The sequence below is a fragment of the Phoxinus phoxinus genome (assembly GCF_949152265.1).
Source record: "Phoxinus phoxinus genome assembly, chromosome: 2".
NCBI classification, from domain to species: domain Eukaryota; kingdom Metazoa; phylum Chordata; class Actinopteri; order Cypriniformes; family Leuciscidae; genus Phoxinus; species Phoxinus phoxinus.
Window position 1 is genome coordinate 9847880 of NC_136877.1, and position 21395 is coordinate 9869274.

The 21395-nt window shown below is 36.8% G+C and overlaps 1 protein-coding gene across 1 annotated transcript; it reads right to left on the reverse strand.

Annotated features, from left to right (window-relative positions):
* Positions 1 to 1161: 1161 nt before the first annotated feature.
* Positions 1162 to 21232, reverse strand: sepsecs (Sep (O-phosphoserine) tRNA:Sec (selenocysteine) tRNA synthase). Its single transcript, XM_079594651.1, has 11 exons — positions 20810 to 21232; positions 19417 to 19571; positions 17722 to 17840; positions 17431 to 17589; positions 16439 to 16592; positions 16132 to 16234; positions 15918 to 16047; positions 12990 to 13081; positions 8105 to 8198; positions 4448 to 4538; positions 1162 to 1934 (listed from the first exon to the last, which is right to left on the reverse strand). The coding sequence occupies exons 1-11, from the start codon at positions 20921 to 20923 to the stop codon at positions 1700 to 1702; spliced, it is 1446 nt and encodes a 481-aa protein (XP_079450777.1). The 5' UTR covers positions 20924 to 21232; the 3' UTR covers positions 1162 to 1699.
* Between the last annotated feature and the right edge of the window lie 163 nt (positions 21233 to 21395).

The following is a 21395-nucleotide window of genomic DNA, read 5'->3' on the forward strand; positions in this document are numbered from 1 at the left end:
CTTTGATTCAATACAAGGACACGTTGGATCGCTGCCATGGTTGGTCGCTTACTGGACACCACCATGCTTACCCATTTATAGATCTTAACCATTTAGAGCAAAATTGTTTGCCAGATTTTAATTATCAAAAGTGATTGCCAACTTAAATGCTTTAATGACGTCACGAAATAGCCTAGGCTAATTACCACCATATTGGTTCTGATACTAAATAAAGTCAACTTCATAAATAGGCCTGTATCCATTGCGAACATATTTTATTATTAGTCTTAAAATGTCCATAACATAAAATCATTGTTGAGCCACAACATTGTCAACATACCATAGTTTGACTTGTATTGCGCTGCGCTGATTTCTAAACTTCTGCACAGTGGAGGCGACTAGCGTCTTGAGCTCAAACATTGCTAAGAGAGAGCTTACGAATGGTCCAGACCAACCTTACGAAAGTGTGACTTACAGAAGATATACTTAGCGTACGAACGTGTCGGGAATCGTGTCTCTTTGACAGATCGCTGTAGTGTAGAGCCTCAGTTAAAGCTGCTCGTGAACTGATCATCTCTTCCTTCTAGTTAATTTATAGCATCAAATAAACATAAATGAACATACGAAGGAATGTTGTTTTAACCGCGGAAAGGAGTCAATACACTTTTTGTTAAAATCCTCCCATGTTAATCTACTACTGTAACTCTCCTGACTGCTTTGTTGGACAAAATGGTGGATGGCGAAGTATGATTGGTCAGATCACCTGTCAATCAAGCTCCCTGCGAAGAGTCAGTTGGGCATTGGTCAAGTGGGCTCTGAATATTATTTTACACTGTATTAAACCATGCCTGGCACATATGGGAGAGGATCGTACCTGGTTTTAGATGTTATGCCATAAATCACTGGCTTCCGGTAACGTCAGGTCAGAGGTCTCTCTTCCGCCGGAACTAGAAACGCTGCTTACGGCCATTAACGAAAGCCAGTGATTATAGTTTATAAAGTTATAATTATGGATATTTTTCTTACAAAAATGCATCGCTTTGCGTCAGAAGGCCTTTATTAACCCCCTGGAGCCGTATGGATTACTTTTATGATGGATGGATGCACTTTTTTGGACTTCAAAAACAAGCTCCCATTCACTACCATTAAAAAGCTTGGAAGAGTCAGGATTTTTTTTTTTTTATATAATTCTGATTATGTTTGGCTGAAAGAAGAAAGTAATATACACCTAGGATGGCTTGAGGGTGAGTAAATTATGGGATAATCATTTTAGGGTGAATCATCCCTTTAATTGCAGTCATTACCAGCACTGTCTATTATATCAGTACAAAAGAGTACACTGCAGATACTAATTGATATTAATAGGGGTTGGTACATAAATAGACTACATCTTTGTGAAATTTACATTACATTTCAGTCAATTTTCTTTTAATCTTTCTTTTAGTGTGTTATGATTTCAGTTATGATATTTAATATTGGAACAGAGAATTCCCTCTTTGTAAATTCAACCACAATGATGTTCTAAAAAAAAAAAAATCACCAGAGGATTTAAAATTATGAAATAATCTGTATTTATTGTCAGTCAGGATACACAGCTTTCAAACACACAGTCTAAACGCACAGAGCAAACAAACGGATGCATTTGTGGCCATACGTTGATATATCAACTTGCCGCAATATCATGAAACCATTGTATACAACCAGAGCATTAGGGGACTGTTTAGTCTTTCAAATCTTCAGCAGGAGATACTGACTCGCTCTTCTCTGCAGAGGCTTCTTTCCTAAGGCTCTTCAGGCATTTTTCGAGTCTCTTGATGCACAATGTAATATCTTCTTTGGTTATTCCAATAGCGGAGGCTGCATTAAGGTACGGGCACGGATAGGAATCTGTGTGTGACATGAAGCCGTTGAACGCGTGTCCGCTCACGGTCTGTTCCACACCCAGTGGGACCACCCTGCAACAACATTTTGCATGAATGAACAAGCCATCCGATTAATTTCCGCATTGCTTCTCCTACAGAAACATCACTGTTTTGTTCAGTAGCTTCTTCTGTGCAAGAGAAAGCAAACAACACTGCAAGAGACAAATATTACTATGCTTTACATCTGTACAAGTGACTGAAGTTGACTGAAATTATCCACTCTCAGATTTTGTTTATAGTATCTGTGTACTGGCAGAAAATATAATATTAATTAAAAGGCCATGTGAATGTATTTAAAGAGAGTACAATTTTATTGGTAACACTTATTTTAGCATCCTTGTTACATGTTGTTACTGTTGTAATAAATTATGCATAATTATATGCAACCAACCCTAAACCAAACCTTAGTAAGTACATGATGTATTTAATTATTATTACAGTACTTAAATGTATAATTACACTGTAACAAAGACACCTTAAAATAAAGTGGAAGTTCTTACCACACTTAAGTTTGTAATAATGTCAAATGAACAGTTTCAACATGTTAACTCATTGTTTTAATCATTTTCTGTCATGTTTTAAAGAAGTACACTTGTTTTCATGTGTTGACTAACATACTAAAGCACATGTAAAGTACTTGATTATAATAAACTATAGGTATATTTTAATTTTTAAGGCCATACTTTGTAAACTGCCTCCCTATTTATGTTCTCTTCTGACTCTTAAGTCACTACCAGCAAATGTTATCTTAGACAATATGGGCAAATCATGTATGATATCCCACGAACGCGAACTGTCTTCGGTGAAAGTGCCTTTAAAGTGTTTGCACCTTTTTCCTGGTATAAATTGCAGAATCAGCGAAACATTTTAACTATTTACCGACAATGACACAATTTAAAATTAGGATAAAGGACTATTTGAGAACTAAATGCACATGTGCTGTTACTGAGTGCTGCTGGTGATTATGTTGAGATGATGTTAAATTGCTAAAATGTATTTTTAATATGGAACTATTACTCTGCTGTCTTGGCCAGGACTCCCTTGAAAAAGAGATTCTGAATCTGGGATTATTTCCTGGTAAAATAAAGCTAAATAAATAAACTTTTGTTTTATTCAAAATAATAAAATATATAGTTCATATATTTAACATACTAAATTGCAACTTTACAACAAATGTGTAATTATAAATATATTTAAATACATGACATTCAACATTTGTATGTCCTTGTGCTATGGTGTTCTGCATGCATGACTACACCAAAAAAGTTCCACAACATGTATATCTAAAAAAAATATGTCACCCGAGCAAGTAGAATAAGAATAGAATTCTTTATTTATGAACTTTATGTAAACGAACAAGGACGAATGACATTAAAATTTCCAGTAGTATCGATATGGTAGTGACACCATCATTGATTTCTACTGAAACATTAAACATTATTCTGTCTACTGTCTCTTCTCAAAGATTTCCTAAGTATCAAACATACTTTACAGTAAGCTATTGATGAACGCACAAACCGACCCAAGATGTACCTTATCTAATGTTATGCAATTTGGACCATGTCATCCTACCACTACAATGATTCATTTCTTACTAAAATTATAAATTAAACTGGTCTTCTAAAAGATTAATGAGGACAAAGAGACTCTTTCAAGGCGAAAGAGTTTCTAAAACAAAACATGAGCCAATTCGGAAAGTTTTACACGGCTCTTTCCAAATTCACTGACATTTAGTTCAATCTTAAATTATGGTGTCATATTTATTCATTGCACATCTATCACTGCAGATAAAGTGCACAGTCTGTGACAGACTAAAAGGAGGTGGAGAGGATAATGCAACAAGATAAACCCTTAAGAATGAGAATGACTCCCATTTAAATAATGAAAGTGGACAGCTGAAAGAAAGTTTCATCAATATTTCAGCAGATCATCTAGTGTCCAGTAGAAAATATGGTAACACTTTATTTTACAGTGTCCCTGTTACACGTTGCATGTAGTTATTATAGTAATAACTATAAATTATGAATGATTACATGTACTGTAACCCTAAACCAAACCCTAATGCTAACCCTATAGCAAGTACATGTAGTTAAATATTATAACTCTATATTAAATGTCTAATCACACTGTAACAAGGACACCTTACAATAAATAGTAACCAAAAATATAATATAATATAAAATAATGTAGCTTTGGGATGTGAAAATATCCCATTAGTCAGCTTGTATACAGTATACAAAGTTAATTGTAAGCTACAGTGACCCCAGAAAGTATTTTGAGACATACTTCAAGTGGCATAAGGATAACAAGCACACTTCTGAATCACAACATTTCATGAAAAAAGCAAAGTTAGTTAGTTAGTTAAACTGTTAGGTTATAGATTATATAACAGTATTTAGACACTTTCTGTTTGTCAAACCGTGGGGCATTGCAGTTCATCACATTTAGTTCTCATCTGCGTGAACTTGAGGAGACATCCACTATACTTTTTCAAATGTTTGCTTTGAAGTGAAATTAGAGGACAACATATATGTATATATGCTCACCTGGCCCCAGACACCTGTCTGGTGAAGAGCATGGAGCCCAGCTGAGTGACTGCTGCGTTACTGTCTGTCTGGAGACGGTTCAGTGACATAGCTGGAGTGCATAGGAATATGGAGACAGATTAGAATCATTAATAATTCACGCAGAAAACCTGATTTACACATGCGTAGACAATTTCACATGCATGAAACCTAATTCCCGTACACACAAAAAAAATTCACGTGCGTGGAAAAAATGTTTCCCCACAAAAACCAATTCACATGCGCAAAATAAATTAATATATTCATAAAATACATTTCACAAATGCAAAACACAATTCGTAGATATACAACTGTGTGCAAAAACCTTTGAGTGTTTAAAATGTACGAGTTTATCCCTGAATGTGGACGTGCAATCGTCATTCACGTGTGAATCGCCTCGGATGTGTGTGTGTGTGTGTTTTTGAGACTTTCCTGGCAGAGCTTTTGACCCACGCGGATCAGTCGTACTCTTTAGCCAATCAGATGCGAGCTTACCATTCAACCAATCATATATGGAATCCCCTGAGAGTGCATTCGAGGAGCACGGTTCTGCGCACCATTTGCGCAATACCGATTAATTCGAACGGAAATGAAGCCTCAATGAAGCTTTCAATCCAGCATGGCGAACGAAGAACGAGTACGAGTTTAGTTTATTTAATAAAAGTCTGAGTGTACACGGTTTATCGTTTACAGTTTGATTTTGAGATAGCGGATTTTTGGTGATATAGTGACATAGTGCGATTTGATTAGTTAGCTATAGGCTAGGCTTACATTTAAATTTACACAACACATTGACTGATAGGCTAGAGACAGACAGAGTATAGCCTACATAGTGACACATCAATAGATAGATATAAATATAGACAGCTAGATTAATAGATAGATACAAATAGGCTATAGATAGTCTACATATATAAATACATAGATAGATTATAGATGCATATCTAGGTACATAGATAGATTATAGATGCATATCTAGATACATAGATAGATTCATATAGATAGATACATAGATAGATAGATTTGGATAGATAGATGCCCAGAACTCATGATCCACTAACTTACTGGAAAGAGAGAGCAGTAATCTTTCCTCATTTGTATGTCCTAGCTAAAACATTTCGTTGCATGCCAGCAACAAGTGTCCCTTGTGAGAGGATTTTTTCCCAAGTCCTTCCACAGCAGAGAAATTAATATTTTTGAATAAAAATCTCTAAAAAAGTGAGACATTGTGGCTTGATTTCCTTTATTAATATTCATTTTGCAGGACCAAAATAACATTATGCACAGTGATGATGAGCCTATAGGTTACAAGTGTCACATATTAGAAAAATACAATAATAAAAAAACAACACATTTTTTTAATGGCTCGTCAAGGTTGTTTCAGGATCAACACCTGCAAGTGACCACTAGGTGTCACCGTGGAGACGGGTGTCGGATTGATTCGAAGCCTCGAAACAATATGGCACATTTGGTTCAACTGTTTCATTGCTTAACGAAGCCTCGATCTGCCCACCACTACTGTCCTGCACAGTTAATCTCCAACCCTAATCAAACACACCTGCCTTTAATTTTCAAGTGATCCTGACGTGCTCTGAAGACCTTAATTGGTTGCTTCAGGTGTGTTTGATTAGGGTTGGAGATGAACTGTGCAGGGCAGTCGATCGCCAGGAGTAGGATTGGGCACCCCTGGAGTAAACGATAAACCGTGTATACTCAGACTTTTATTAAATAAACTAAACTCGTACCCGTTCTTCGTTCGCCATGCTGGATTGAAAGCTTCATTGAGGCTTCATTTCCGTTCTAATTAATCTGTATTGCGCAAATGGTGCGCAGAACCGTGCTCCTAGAATGCACTCTCAGGGGATTCCATATATGATTGGTTGAATGGTAAGCTCGCATCTGATTGGATAAAGAGTACGACTGATCCGCGTGGGTCAAAAGCTCTGCCAGGAAAGTCTCAAAAACACACACACACACATCCGAGGCGATTCACACGTGAATGACGATTGCACGTCCACATTCAGGGATAAACTCGTACATTTTAAACACTCAAAGGTTTTTGCACACAGTTGTATATCTACGAATTGTGTTTTGCATTTGTGAAATGTATTTTATGAATATATAAATTTATTTTGCGCATGTGAATTGGTTTTTGTGGGGTGAAAAAATTTCCACGCACGTGAATTTTTTTTGTGTGTACGTGAATTAGGTTTTATGCATGTGAAATTGTCTACGCATGTGTAAATCAGGTTTTCTGCGTGAATTATTAATGATTCTAATCTGTCTCCATATAGGAACAACATCAGACAACTTTTCATATACATTTGCACTTTTGTAGATTTGTTTTAGTTTGAAAATAGTTTGAAAAAGATTAATTGCTTAACTGAAATCTAACTAAAAATTATTTTTTTCAATTTAAATTAAATACAATTAGCTGAACTTTGCAGTGCTTTTCTAACCAACTTAAAGGAATAGTTCACTTAAAAATAAATTCTGTCGTCATTTTCTCACCCTCAAGTTGAAGGCTGAACAACAGCTCTGCTGAACACAAAGAAAGATATTATGAAGAATGTTGGTAACCAGACAGTTGATGTAGGAAAAAAAATACTATGGAAGTCAATGATGTACATCAACTGTTTGGTTACCGACATTCTTCAAAATATCTTCTTTTGTGTTCAGCAGAAGAAAGAAATTCATACAGGTTTGAAACAATTTGAGGGTGAGAAAATGACGACAGAATTTATTTTTAAGTAGGACTTAAGTACATCTTTATATGTCATTTTACAATTACTTCTATTGTCTTTGAAATGTGGTTAAAGTGTACTGCTGAATATACTGACGAGCATTTACAGTATATAACTAAATTACAAGTTTCAATAGAAATTACATTAAAGTATATGTCATGTATTTAAATATATATTTTTAATTACACATTTGAAATTAAGTTCCAATTTAGTACATTTAATATATATAAACTTTAAATGTAATATTGAATAACACACTACAGTTAAATTTATAATCAAGTACATTTTGATTTTAGTATGTTAGTCACATCAAAGTAAGTGTACATTAAAGCATGGTAAAATATTATTAAAAAATACTGATTTAAAATCTACTTAAAGTAAACCTATTAACTTGATGATTTTAAAGTGCACTTTTTAAAAGTGAACTGAAGTGTTTTTTTTATTTTTTTTATTAATCATATTATATTTATATTAATACAACTAGGTTTCACAAAAGGCTAATTGACTGATAGCACCACAAGAACTCTTAAGGAGCCATATAACCTTTATGTCTATGGAAAATCCCAAAGGAAACCCAACGTGTGTGTTAAATGTTGCATGCAAAAGAAAAAGAAAAAATTCTGTCAAAATACATGATCACATTTGAAGTTGTAAATAGATAAAAATGCAGAGATGCTCTTTGCAGTCAGATGGTGTTGTTACAGTATCAACCAGCAGGGGCTAACAGGTTTATACTAACCAACCAAACCTTGACCCTTTGTGCGACATGCAAATACTTTTGAAACTATTTTCATTTAAAATCAAACAATACTTGTTCATTAAACTGTTTTATAAAAGCAGCAGCAGCCTTCTTGCTCATATGACACGGCACTATACATTATGTATTATTTCTCACCCAGTGATATTGGATTGTGTGGCGTATGCAGCAGTCTCTCCCCATGCCTCTCAGCTAGAGCTTTCAGCTCCTGTGCCAGGTGGCTGTACAGCTCCTGTGGGCCATACAAAACTCCAGTTATAAATAGCTTTCCACACTCCACTTTACACACCTTTTTCTGTCGCACATTCTGTTTTCTGCTAATGTAGCATTTCTGTCTGTTGGCCTTCAGTACACCCACCACCTGCATCATTCTCCAGCCCCCCTAGCTCTCTCCTTTCCAGGCAAACACGCAGCCTGCTTTCCCATCTGAAGCTGTAATGTAATTGCGTCAACAGAATCAGCTGTGCTGGCAGAGTTATGGGTCCACCACTGGGATCAATTATAAATGAACTGTAAGAGGTTACGGCCCCCTATTATGATGCTGTTAGTAAGACAGTATGAAAACACAGAGACAATAACCTGCTGTCTTTGACTGTTCATATTATGCAGCAGCCCACATTATGCAAATGAAATTCATCCTAGCAACCAGATGGAAAACCCTAGCAACCAAGCACCAATGCCCCAGCAATCACCCTCAAGACTATAGAATTTTTGAACAGAATAAAATGTTGAAATGTTAAAAAAGTAAAAATACAGACAATCAACCCTGTGAAAATGCTTTGAATGTGCACTTTAAATAAAGGTAAATATGAAATGTACACTTTAAATACACTTTAAAAAAGTAGATATTGAAAAAAACTGTACTTGCAGATCAATTAAATAAAAGGCCACTTAAGTGTACTTAAGGAGAGTACACTTTCATGACTGTCTTAACAGACTTAAGTACACTTAAAATTGGTACTTTGTAATTGTCAGGGTTCTGATACATGTTACTATGAGTTGGTTTTTCGTCATTTGTCTCCTTGGTTACTGATTGATTAGCGTACAACTGGTGTTGTTTTGCTTGATTAGTTCACTCTGTTATTTATGCCCTGTTCTGTTCAGTTCTTTGTCCGATCACGTCTTTGTTATCCGTTATTAAACACCGGACTGCTGCACTAGAATCCTGTTTATTTTGGTATCTTTGGCTCAACCATACGTGACAGAAGATCGGACCGACTATGGATTTAGCAGCGGTCATAATCCTCCTGCTCTCACAGGGGAACCAATCCCTGGAGGTGCACACACAAGCGTTCTCTGAGCTACAACATCTGGTTCAATATGACGACACAAGCCTGCGTGTGTTTTTCCAGGCAGGCATCAATGAAAAGACCAGGATGCGCCTGCCCGAAGATGAGCCTCCAGGGAGCTTTAAAGACTAAGTGGAATGGGTCCTTTTCCACAATGGTTCCCCATTTACGATCTGATTACGATTGATAGTGTTCCCACCAAGCCTACTTCTCCCATCTCTTCTGAAAGTTTTAAGTCTGCCTAGTAAAAACTGTATGCCTGTTCCCTGTCAGCCAAGCGGATCGTTTAAGAGATGTCTACATGTTCTGTGTCAACCAAGAGTGTTATTCAAGAGAGTTGTCTTTGAAAATCATGTTTGCGCTACCAAGTCCTCCTGCCCTGTCTGCACTGTCTTCTCTAAGCCCTTGGGCTCCTTCCACGCTGGCTCCGCCTCCCCTCCAGGATGCGCTATGGTCCTCGAGTTTGACAATCCAGCTCAGGAGAGTCAACCCACTAGCTCCACCTAGAACTTCCTTGCCCATCACTCCATCTCGGCCTGTCGACCCTGGCTCCTCGCCCATTCGACTCTGGCTCCTCGCCCATTCGACTCCACCGGGCTCCCTCATCCCTCCGGCTCTGCCTTGGTCAGTCGTTGCACTGCCAGCGCCATGGACTTCCAGGGCATCAGCTGCACTTCATCCCTCCACCCCTTTGACTTCATCAGGCTCCTCCTTCCCTTCAGCTCCACCTTGGTCCTCGGTCGCAGACCTGAGCACTTCCGTGGACCTGAGAGCTGTGTTCGAAATCGTCCCCTATACACTCATTCACTATTCCCTACATTACTCCACTAATATAGTCCACTTGAAGGAGTGAATGAAAGCAAGTGAGAGAATTCGGACACTGAGTGCACAGGAAGGGCTGCCGCTTTTGCATAGCAAACTGGCAGCTCCAGTTGTAAGATGAAAAGATTTAGAACTCTGTCATGAAAACTATGTTTAAACCTTAATTGAACAATTTACCTGTATATTACGCTATAGCCAAATTGGACCAGCGGTTTGGAAAATGGATGATTCAGCTGCGGACAGCATCTTCCGGTCAAACGCAGGAATTATTTCAACGCGCGACTCTCATTGTGCATTATGGGTATTCTCTACACTCTAAACAAAAATGGTGCTATATAGCAATAAAAGTGGTTAATTGGCTTGTAATCATAGGGGAACCACTTTAAAGGGATAGTTCACCCAAAAATGAAAATTCTGTCATCATTTACTCACCCTCAAGTTGTTTCAAACCTGTATGAGTTTCTTTCTTCTGCTGAACACAAAAGAAGATATTTTGAAGAATGTTGGTGACCAGACAGTTGCTGGACCCCATTGACTTCCATAGTAGGAAAAAAAGATACTATGGAAGTCAATGGGGTCCAGCAACTGTCTGGTCTCCAACATTCTTCAAAATATCTTCTTTTGTGTTCAGCAGAAGAAAGAAACTCTTACAGGTTTGAAACAACTTGAGGGTGAGTAAATGATGACAGAATTTTCATTTTTGGGTGAACTATCCCTTTAAGTGCCAAATAGCACCTCACCTTGTTCAAATGGTGCTATGTAGAACCATAAGAGCACCTTAACCACCCCAAAGAACCACTGAAGAACCGCTGAAGAACCAAACTGGGCTTAACAGGTTCTTAAAATGGCAGTGGTGCTATATAGCACCATAAGCACTGCAAAGAACACCTGAAGAACCGCTAAAGAACCACTTTTTTTTTAGAGTGTAGCCGTTCAGCATACATTGGTTGTACACTCGTTATTGCGGTGCATTGTGGGCTTGAATGAGTGCATTTAATATAAATTTAAACTAGAATACATTTTGATTTAATTGGAATTAACATGTAAATAAGTGTTGGAAAATTACATTCAGTTTGTAACAAGTACTCTTTTTGAAAAGTATGCTAAAGTGCATTTCCTTTTTCTCATAGGGACAGTCCAAATATTCTTTCTCTTTTGGCTAAAACACAGAGAACATCTTATATGATCAACAAAGGTGGTAAATTATTAATAATCCGGATGCATTAGCAGTAAATCAATATCCCATTAAGTTCTTTCTCACATAATGGCTAATGGTATTTTCCTCCATGTACTCAAGTCTCATTGGGATAATATTCCCACCTGCCAGTGGTTCTCAACCAGGGGGCCTCAGTAAACTTCCAAGGGGGCCACAGAATGACTTTATATTGGTTAAAGGTGCGTAAAGCGATTTCTGAAAAACACTGCAGATATTTGAAATCAACGCAAACAAACACACCCATCCCTTCATTGCACAAACACGCAATCCAAGAGTGGATGTCTCTTTATCATAGCTGAAGTAAAGCAAAATAATGTTTTGCAAAATAAAGCGAAGATGATGAACGAACAACAAGGAAGAAAAAAAATGAAGAAACATTACACCGGAGTATATACAAGCAAGAGTATTTTGTTAGACACCAGCAGCACACGAGCTCCAGGTGAACTATGACACTCAAAACTGTCCTGTTACTGTAGCTAACATTACAACACCAGCATATCTTGGTTCTGTGAAACACAGCAAAAACCAAAGTTTTTGGAGCAGAAACAACGCAACCTCTGCAACCGTTTTCCATTTCCTGCTTCTGTCTCTCCAGCGCTGGAAAGCTTTTCTAATATTAATGTGAATCCTAAAACTCTTGCCTGATCATCCTTCTTTTTCCAGTGATATATTCCTCTGATCTTTTCTCTTTTGTAATGTCTCTCAGCTATCTTTCTTTCCACAGTCTTTCTTCAAATCTTCCTCTTGCTCACTCTCTCTCCTCCCCCATCATGAGTGCTGATAGCCCCCTACTGCTAATTGGCTACAAATGTGTTGTGGCACTTGGTCCGATCCACTTTCAACAGTGTTTCTCAGAAATCGGTTACTGCAAGCTGCTGCAGATGAACTGACAAGAAAGCTTCAAGATGGAAGAATTTAATTTGGGGTACAATTTGAACTTGTAAACCTCTGATGATCTGTGTGTTATTATACTTATCCTAAGTTTCTCATATTGCGGTCTGTATCTGCGTTTTGTATTTATGTATCTATTTTTTTTTTATTAATTTTTTTTTTTTTTTTTTTTTTTTTAGGTCATTTGTTTTGATTGCAATTTTATTACAAGGATCAGTGGCTTGGATTTGGGGGACCGCTGGGGGGTTCAGAGGGTACATTTTTGTTCTGTTTATTGTGAAGAAACCGTTGGGTAATTGTACTGTATGCGATCCTATCTATGAAAAAGCAATAAAAATGAATCCCCCATCCCCCAAAAAATAAATCACTTACTGTACCTTTAAACTAAATGCTTCCAACTAAAGTAAAAGTTAAAAAGTACTAAAATTACAAACTGAAATAAAACTAAAATTGAAATAAAAAGAAAATATATGAAAACTATTTAGAAATGTATGTAAAAAAAACTAAAACTAATAAAAATGACAAAACCGAAAATATAAAAATATGTATTTAATATTAATAAAAAAACGAATATATACATAATACTAAATTAAGAAATAAAAGTAAATAAAAATAAATGAAAACCATTTATAAATATAAAAAGAACAAATAAAAAAGGGGGGAAAAATTTACATAAAAAAAAAAACATTCAAATGAAAACTGAAAATATATAGTATTTCAATTATGTCAGCATATAAATAATACTAAATTAACAGTCATACTGCCCAGCTATAATTTGAAGTTATGAGCCCAGCGGCTTTTTTACCTTTCTCTCAGACAGAAGTTTCTTGTAGCCGCTGGCCCCCAGTGTGAGCATCGTAATGAGGACGTCTAAAGACGGGGAAGCAGAAGCTCGACCTGGACAAGAGCAGGTAATCTCAATGATTTAAACATCAACAGCTTGCAATAGTACTGCTTAAGTAAATTGTAATGCGTTAAAGAAATGCTTCTCATTGCAACACTTTATTGCAGTTCATAGAGAACGTCAAGTACAAACATAATAATGATGCATGATATACCAGTACCATAACATTTTCCCTATTTCTGCATTTAGACTGGGATCTAATGGTGATCTTTAAAAACAAAAATAATTTAAACGGTATCTATTGTGGACTTTTACAAAGTCTTGGTTAGAGGTCGACCGATAGTGGATTTTACCGATAACGATAGCTAGGTTGGGCCATACTTGCCGATAACCGATTAATGAACCGATAGTTTTTAAAATTGATACTGGATAAAAACAAACATAACACTCCAAGTAAAACAGTGCTGAACTTTATTATATATATATATAAAAAAAAAACTGTATTGAACCATGAAAACATGCTAAATGAAATAAATATATAAATGTGAATAAATATTTAAGTCAATAAAAGACATTCATTCAAACTGAAACAAAAAGTAATACTCTAAATAACAAATAAAACCAGTTACATTCAAAATGTAACTATTTAACTGTTCTTTTCAAGCCAACTTAATTAATAAAAAAGTAATAAAATTTGTATTAAAATGTGAAGATGAAAAAAAAAAAAACGAAATCGAATGCTTTTCTGATTCGTAATGTTTCTGTCGGCTGTATGAACATCAGTTTGCTTACGTCTCTAGATTTAAATATGCAACTTCTCTACATATTTAATGCATAAAAGTGATCAGCTGGATATGAACTAATGCAAATAGAGGTAACAATTGTGACATTAAACATTCGGGTCGGACTTACGTTTATGTTTGTCAGTGTTTTAACCGCTTGAGGTACTACTAATGTTAGCGTCCTCTTAGCCTCGAAGGCAAACAAACATATGTTGTGCTGTTCTTTCTCTACTAATGCAGCATTTAGTCAACAAATTAATCACTTTATAATATGACAAAATGTACTGTATACATACATTTGAGCTGTCGGTGCTTTAAACGCGCGTCTGATGTCAGCGCTCTCCACGCAGCATGTGCTCTCAGTGCAGCACGCAGCATCACGTGTCGAAATAAACAACACGGGGCACGAGTCTTTATTACACCTCTAGAGGCCGCTCTTGTACTGCATCGTGCCAGCAGACCCTTCTCAGCTCTGACACTGTGTAATGAATGACAGCGTGCGCTTCTCAGCCGCTCCAGCAATGGACGCAACCAGGAAAAACTATCGGTATATATTTTTGCCGATAACGATAGTTCCACCAGTCAACAATCGGTGCCGATTAATCGGCAAAACCGATGAATCGGTCGACCTCTAGTCTTGGTTTTGGTTTCTACTAGAATAGGTTTTCATGCTTGAATGTTCAAAAACACATTATTCTTCACATATTTTTACATTGTTGCAGCACCTCCTTTCCCAGTCTGTCAGTAACGCTTTGTTCCGGTCTCTATGAAGCCCCTCCTTCTGAAAAGCCACGCCCTTTACCATAACCGCGCATTTTAACACACTACAACCGCAACTCAACCGGGCCTCATTCCCTTTATTTTGCATACGCCTTGGGCGGAAATTATTTAAATGAGGAACATTTCTGTCACATGTATGCTCTTTTTTGTTTAGTGTCTGTGTTCCCGTTTTCCTTAGTTCCTTGTTAATCTCCTTGTTTCCTAATTAGTAAACACCTGTTCTGTTTCAGTCATCCTCTGTGTATTTAATTTCCTGTCTTCCATTGTCCGGTCTCGTCCATGTTATATGGTTGTGTTACATTATTCTGCAGCGATCTTCTGAGTTTTAGTTAGTGGATTATAATAAAGACTTTTTTTTTTTTCTCAACTTTTTTTTTTTTTGTGTGCTTCAATACAAGCAACGCCTGACAATTATGACGTTCGTTTCCGGAAGAAAACTCAAGACTACAATCGGGAGGCGTTTCCGAGAGTTCAGGAGCTTACTGATATAGAGAATAACTGCCTTCAGACTGACTTTGTGATTTGTAACTTTGCAGACCGGTTTCATGTGCAAACAGTAACATTACAAACTAAAGAAAGTTGAAAATGTAAACAAAAACAAAAAAAACATAATATAGGTCCTTTAATAAAATCTCTAAATTAATAAAAAAAATTATGTCCTGTACAATATAATGTTGTGATGCCTAAATTCGCTTGCAGCATTTGAAACAACCGATTGTAGTTTTAAGCATTTATTTTTTAGTTGTTTAGACAACATTATAGAATGATAGTTAGTTATTGGCAATAACATGAAAATTATTATCTGCTTGTCGTATCAGCCTGAATTTAAATACTGGTTCATTCCCTTATAGTGGTGCATATCCTTTGGATTTGATAACCTCTGCAGTAAAATTCATAATCAGCATTCACTTGTTTGACAATGGACCAAATTACAAGCGTTTTCCACTGTCTAACTCACTCTAGCACACTCAGTGAATCAATAGTATTAGGAGTGTTTGGGATTTCCTCTGCAGTGCAGAAAAAGTGGGAGGGATATGTGGGAGCCAGCAGAGAGCAGTTCTGAAGAGGCACACTGCACAAACAAAAACTCTTCCTAGATTTCTAGAGATAGTGTACGTGCAAGAGGAAATAAATGGAGTATGAAAAATACACATTCAGGCAGACCACTTTTTACAGTAAATATTCAGTATGTTTAAAGGGATAGCAGTCTTTTAGTCTTGTATTTCAGACACTTCAATTGCAACTGCAAATGTCTGACTTCAGACATTAAGTTTGTAACAGATCACACATCTACAACATATTTAATGTTGAAAGAAAATATGCATACCAGGGTACATCCTACTGATCTCCATAATGAAGCTCTCATCAAACCCTGCGATGATGGCACCGCCAACTGGGACCATGAAGTTTTTATCAAGACTTTGGACAAAGGCATCGATTCTCCCAACGCGAGCCCCCTTTAAAAACACATCATAAGCCAATTTGGTTTCATTGAAATAAAGTAAATTATTGCAGTAAATTTACACAAAAAAGTATGTTACCTGCTGAATAAGGTGCATACATTTGGATGATTGCATTCCATAGGCATTATTGACTATGTGAGGAATATCGTGCTTGGCACACAGAACAGCAAGATCCTCTAGCCTGTAAAAAGAAACAAAATAAAGTGACTATGCTAATTGATTATACAATATATGTATATACCTCTAAAATAATATGGGATCGGATTGTTAGTGAGTAAATGATGACAGAATTTTCTTTTTTTGGTGAACTGTTCCTTTAAACTTTCTGTCTACATGCTTACGGAAACTTCGCAGGCTCAAGATTTGTTTTAGTAAAGAAACTGACCTGTCAGGGACACGTGGCGCAAAACAGGACGTTGTGGAATGGACACAGAGGATGTTTTTAGCACCCAACTCCTCAATCTTCCTCTCCACTTCCTCCATGTTTGTTCTCAGCTCATCTCCTTCCAAAACATTCTCTATCACCACAGGTTCAAACCCTTTCAAAAGTTGGAAAACATTTGATTGTGAAAAGAGTCAATTTTAACATTATTTTCTACACTAATATAAAGGAAAAGCACCATGAGGGTCAACTGTGACATATTCGGGTCCCACTTTATATTAGGTGTCTTTAACTACAATGTACTTATTCTGATCATGTTGTATTGCAAAACACTTTTGATGCTACTGAGGGGGATACGGGATAAGATTAGGGACTCAGGGAAGGGTCAAAAGTGTAATTGAAGATGCAATTACAGAAATTAATTACAGCCGTAATTACATGTAGGTATTTTTTTTTTTATATGTGCAAAGTAAAAACATGTATGTTCACAATAAGTGCATTGTATCAAAGGCTTAATTTAAATCTTAGTACACAGTAGGTAAAGACCCTTAATATTAAGTGGGTCCTAAAGAGTTACACTTTATTTTAAGGTGTCCTTGTTACAGTGCAATTATACATTTAAGTACCGAGTAATATTAATTAAATACATGTACTTACTATAGGGTTATGGTTAGGATTTGGGTTTGGTTTAGGGTTAGTTGCATGCAATTATGCAGAATTATTATTATAGTAACTATAGTAACATATTATAGTAACTATAGTAACTACTAATTATGTAACAAGGACACTGTAAAATAAAGTGTTACCAAGAAATATATATTTTTTAAATAACAAAAATTACAAAAGCATATAACAAAATAACTGAAACTAAAATTAAAACGAAATATAAAAAAATAAATATAAAAGCTAATTCAATATAACCTACAATAGTATATAGATAAACATGTGTTCTCTGTGGTGGGCTGTATTGGATACTGGCCCTCAGGGAATCTTACCAGCAGTCACCATGGATTTGAAACAGGACTTCTGGTCAATGCGAGGCCAGAGGATGTATCGCGCTCCTGGCCTCCTGTGTCTCAGGGTGAGGAAACACAACGTGAGACTCATTCCTGTCGCCATGGGGACCACAAAGCACGAGGACACACTCCTAACACCTGTGAAAACAGTTGCAAAAAAGCACAAAAACACTGGATAATAAGTGAAGGCTTGCTGTTTGCTTGTTTGTTCTGCTTAGTGATGTGTCCCATTACCAAGCATGTTGTTAAATAAAACATCGCAGAAAGTACCTGTAAACTTCAGCACATCCAGAACTACTGAATTAGTGATTTTATTCAAGAGGCTGGAACCAGCCGCCTTAGGCTGAACAGCAGCAATGTCACCCGATCGGCCGATTCCATGGATCAGTCTGAGGGGAAAAACACCAAAGCCTTATAGTAAAAGGCAGATTATTGTTTAAAAAAAAAAAAAAAAAAAAAAAAACATAAAATATATACTATTAATAAATTGGCCATATTGTGCTATTTTAAAGGTTCCTAGTTTTGTTTTGGAGGCCTCCTACAATAGGTTTACATGCATCCAAGTTCAAAAAACACTTTAATTTTCTCATAAGAAACATTGCAGCACCATTTCTTTTCTCACAGTGTCTGAAACGGTTTGATCAAGGATCCGGTCTCTCTAAACCCCTCTTTTCCGAGAGCCTACTTTGCTCTGATTGGTCAGACAGATCAGTCTGTTATGATTGGTCTACTCTGCTGTAGGTTTCGTTTCCCACAGCCACCTATGGTCGCGAGTTCCATCGTTACCAATAGAATTCAATGGAACTTCCGACCATTAGTTGGCTAATGATGCAGGATGCGGATCGGGAGCCCAGCCCACGTCCGACAGAGCAGTAACCGAACCCGACCCGAGCCCGACAGGCATTAAGATATTTATGTCCGAGCCCGACCTGAGACCGACAGTTAAAATAAAAAAAATGTCTCATACTAATGACACATGTACGTTTGTTTGTGTGGAAAGCCCGCTTTTATTAAGCAACTGTAGGAAGGCATTTGGAAATGTCAACAGGATGAGCGCATCAGCGCACACGGAGCAACAAGCGCTCTTAACGCAGGCGCGCATGCACGTGTTTCGTTGTCACGGCTACACAAACAGCACTTGATGCAGTGGTACAAACAGTAACAATGGTGTTGGTTTTACTGTATCTATTCAAGCCCGAGTCCTCATCATGCAAAGTGTATGCAAAGTGGATTTGCTTTAGCAGGACAGAAAACAGCATCTTCTCAACATGTTGAACAACACGAACCAAACTCTTCCAGTCTCAGCTACAACTACAGTGTTTGAGGGCGGGGCAAAATAGATGCTGTTTGCAGGCAGCCAATGAAGACCATACGCTGGCATTATGCAAATGTGCTACAAACCTATGGTTTTTGCAGGAAGTAGACATTAACTCCATTTATCTGCACTTTGATCTTTGAAACTTTGCAGACCTTTTACATTCGCAAACAACTACTATAATACAATACACACTACATGAAAAGTAATATCTGAAAAAGCATAATAGGGGGGCACAATAATTATTAGTAACAATACACTCATGTCACGATTTGGTTCGATACACAATACTAATTTCACAATGCGATACTTTAAACAAATCCAAATTTAAAATTGTACGTTTTTAAATTATTACTTCTAAGACATATGATAAACAAATGACAATAAGGACTGTTCATAAAAATCCTAAATTTGGTATGAAATCAGTAGGTTTGGACTCGGTACTTCTTCCCCATGTACACTGAAATGGCGACACCAGAATAGAAATAGCAAGTGCAAATGTGTGACCCTCTGGGTTTACCATATTTGATGCTTAATTAAACCTGTGATAACTATAGACTAACTGTCGTTGCATTTTTGTATTGTGATATCTTGTGACATGATATATTGTTACTTACACAATTCACAATAATTTCTTAAATGTGTCCAACCTGTAATGTCTCCTGGCCACCAGGCTGGAGGCGACTCTGCCCTCTCTCTCCCCCACACCACAGTTCCCTAAGAAGTTGTTGCTGTCCATGACAGCCAGCTCATTTAGAAAGAGCTCTATGGTGCTTTCACTCCATCCCTCCTCTGGACATTTGCCCTACAAGGAAAGAGAAACCTGATAGTCACAAGCACCCATTTATGTGTCCACCATGATAAAAAAAATATTTTGGAAATCTAGTTTAAAGTGGGCATGAAACAGAAGTTGCGATAGTCTTTTCTTCCCTATTGTGACGTATTCAAGTGATACGGCTTCAGGAACAAGTAAAAAACGCAGAGCGGGACTTAATTGTTAATTGGGACTAAAAAGTTGGGTGTTGTTAACTAAATGGAGGGAGATCTGTATCTGTAAAAAAAAAAAAAAGATAACATACAATATATCACTTAAAAGATATGAGCTGTTTTAACTGAAAGCAACTTGCACTGACAGATCTTAAAATATATACAATGCCATTGTTTTGTCTCAAGATGCATACCAGTAATGTTTTTTTTAAAGCACGTTTATAAAAGCTACTTACGGTAAATGTCCTAATAGAACAAAGGCCTAATCCTGGCTTAATCTAAACCCTGTCTGTGAAACCAGGCGTATGTACTAACTTGCAACTTACTTAATCATTACAAATGTTTAATTACAATGTACTTAATACAAACAAGTTTCAACAGAATGACATTAAAGTATAGTTTTGATTGCCATAAACGCTTGTCAGTACATTCAGCAACACATTATATTTCAAAGACAATATCATTACGAAAATAAAGATGTACTTAAGTTCTACTTAAGTAGAACTTCTGTAGGTCAATAAGTGGGTCAATAAAACACTAATTGACTAATTGACCCAATTAAGTGGGTCAATAAAACACTATTAAATTCAGCTAAATGCATTTAACATGCAATTAAGTGTCCTAAAACATTACATTCAGTTTGCACTTATATATAGCCGACCGTATCTGTACTCTTTATATGCTAGAGTCAGAGGCATACAGCATGGGTCCATGCATGGGTCAGCAACGCTCATGTTTTTTTTCTGCATCACATGACTGATTTCGCAAAAGTAAAAAAATAAATAATAATAATAATAAGCAGAGAAGTTTTGTTAGAATGTTTGACTTTTTGCACAGCACAGCGAATCAAATTAAGATTCATTTAAATACAGAAATAAAAAAAAACGTGCTCAACATAGAATGCATTTGAAATGTTATCAAATGTATGTTATATAATATATAATTTGGTCCAGACAAAAAAAGAGCGTCATGGCACATTGACCCATGTCTCTTTCTTTCTGTCAAACCAGCACATGGACATGTACAGTCAGCAGTTGTCAATCATATAGTGATTACCTGCTGTAAAAGGACTCGGATGAGCTGTTCATGACCGCGACGAGCCTGCAGACCTTGTCGCACATATGAGGACGAGACCAATTTTTCGCTCAGGATGAAATTTTCTTCGTTCATGTCCTTTCAGTCTTAACAAAGCGCGGCAGGTGAGTAACTTATGACAGTGACAAGCGCGTGCTGAGTGACGTGCAGACACGACCAGCTGCTGCGTGACACTGAAGTTTGTCGCTGTATGTCTAAACAGTGGTTTGTGCTTGCGTGACTGTTACACTACGGATAAGCAGATGTAAGGTTAAACATTTTCTAATATATCTGAGTCAGCATGAGTTTCAAATCGATCAGCTTGAAGTTTACTGTTTACTTCCAGGTCGAAACCCCACCCATTAAATGACGTCGTATTTCAAAGTAAAAGCCCTCGACATCAGCGAATTCATGCACCGCTGCAGTCATTACATAGGAACAACTTATGTGCTGGCAATCGATACAAAATTTACTAATTACTCGCAAATTTTTCTATAATTATTCATTATTAATCACATCTAACATTAAATGTATTTTATTGTAATAATTTGTAATTGAATCTCCAAAT

Bases quoted from the DNA above. Each gene is read 5' to 3' on its own strand.
- sepsecs (XM_079594651.1), bottom strand. From the start codon at position 20,923: ATGAACGAAGAAAATTTCATCCTGAGCGAAAAATTGGTCTCGTCCTCA. The intron at 19,572-20,809 runs GTAATCACTATA...CTTTCCTTGTAG, and splicing joins TCCGAGTCCTTTTACAGCAG to GGCAAATGTCCAGAGGAGGG. The intron at 17,841-19,416 runs GTTGGACACATT...TTTTCCCCTCAG, and splicing joins GTGGCCAGGAGACATTACAG to ACTGATCCATGGAATCGGCC.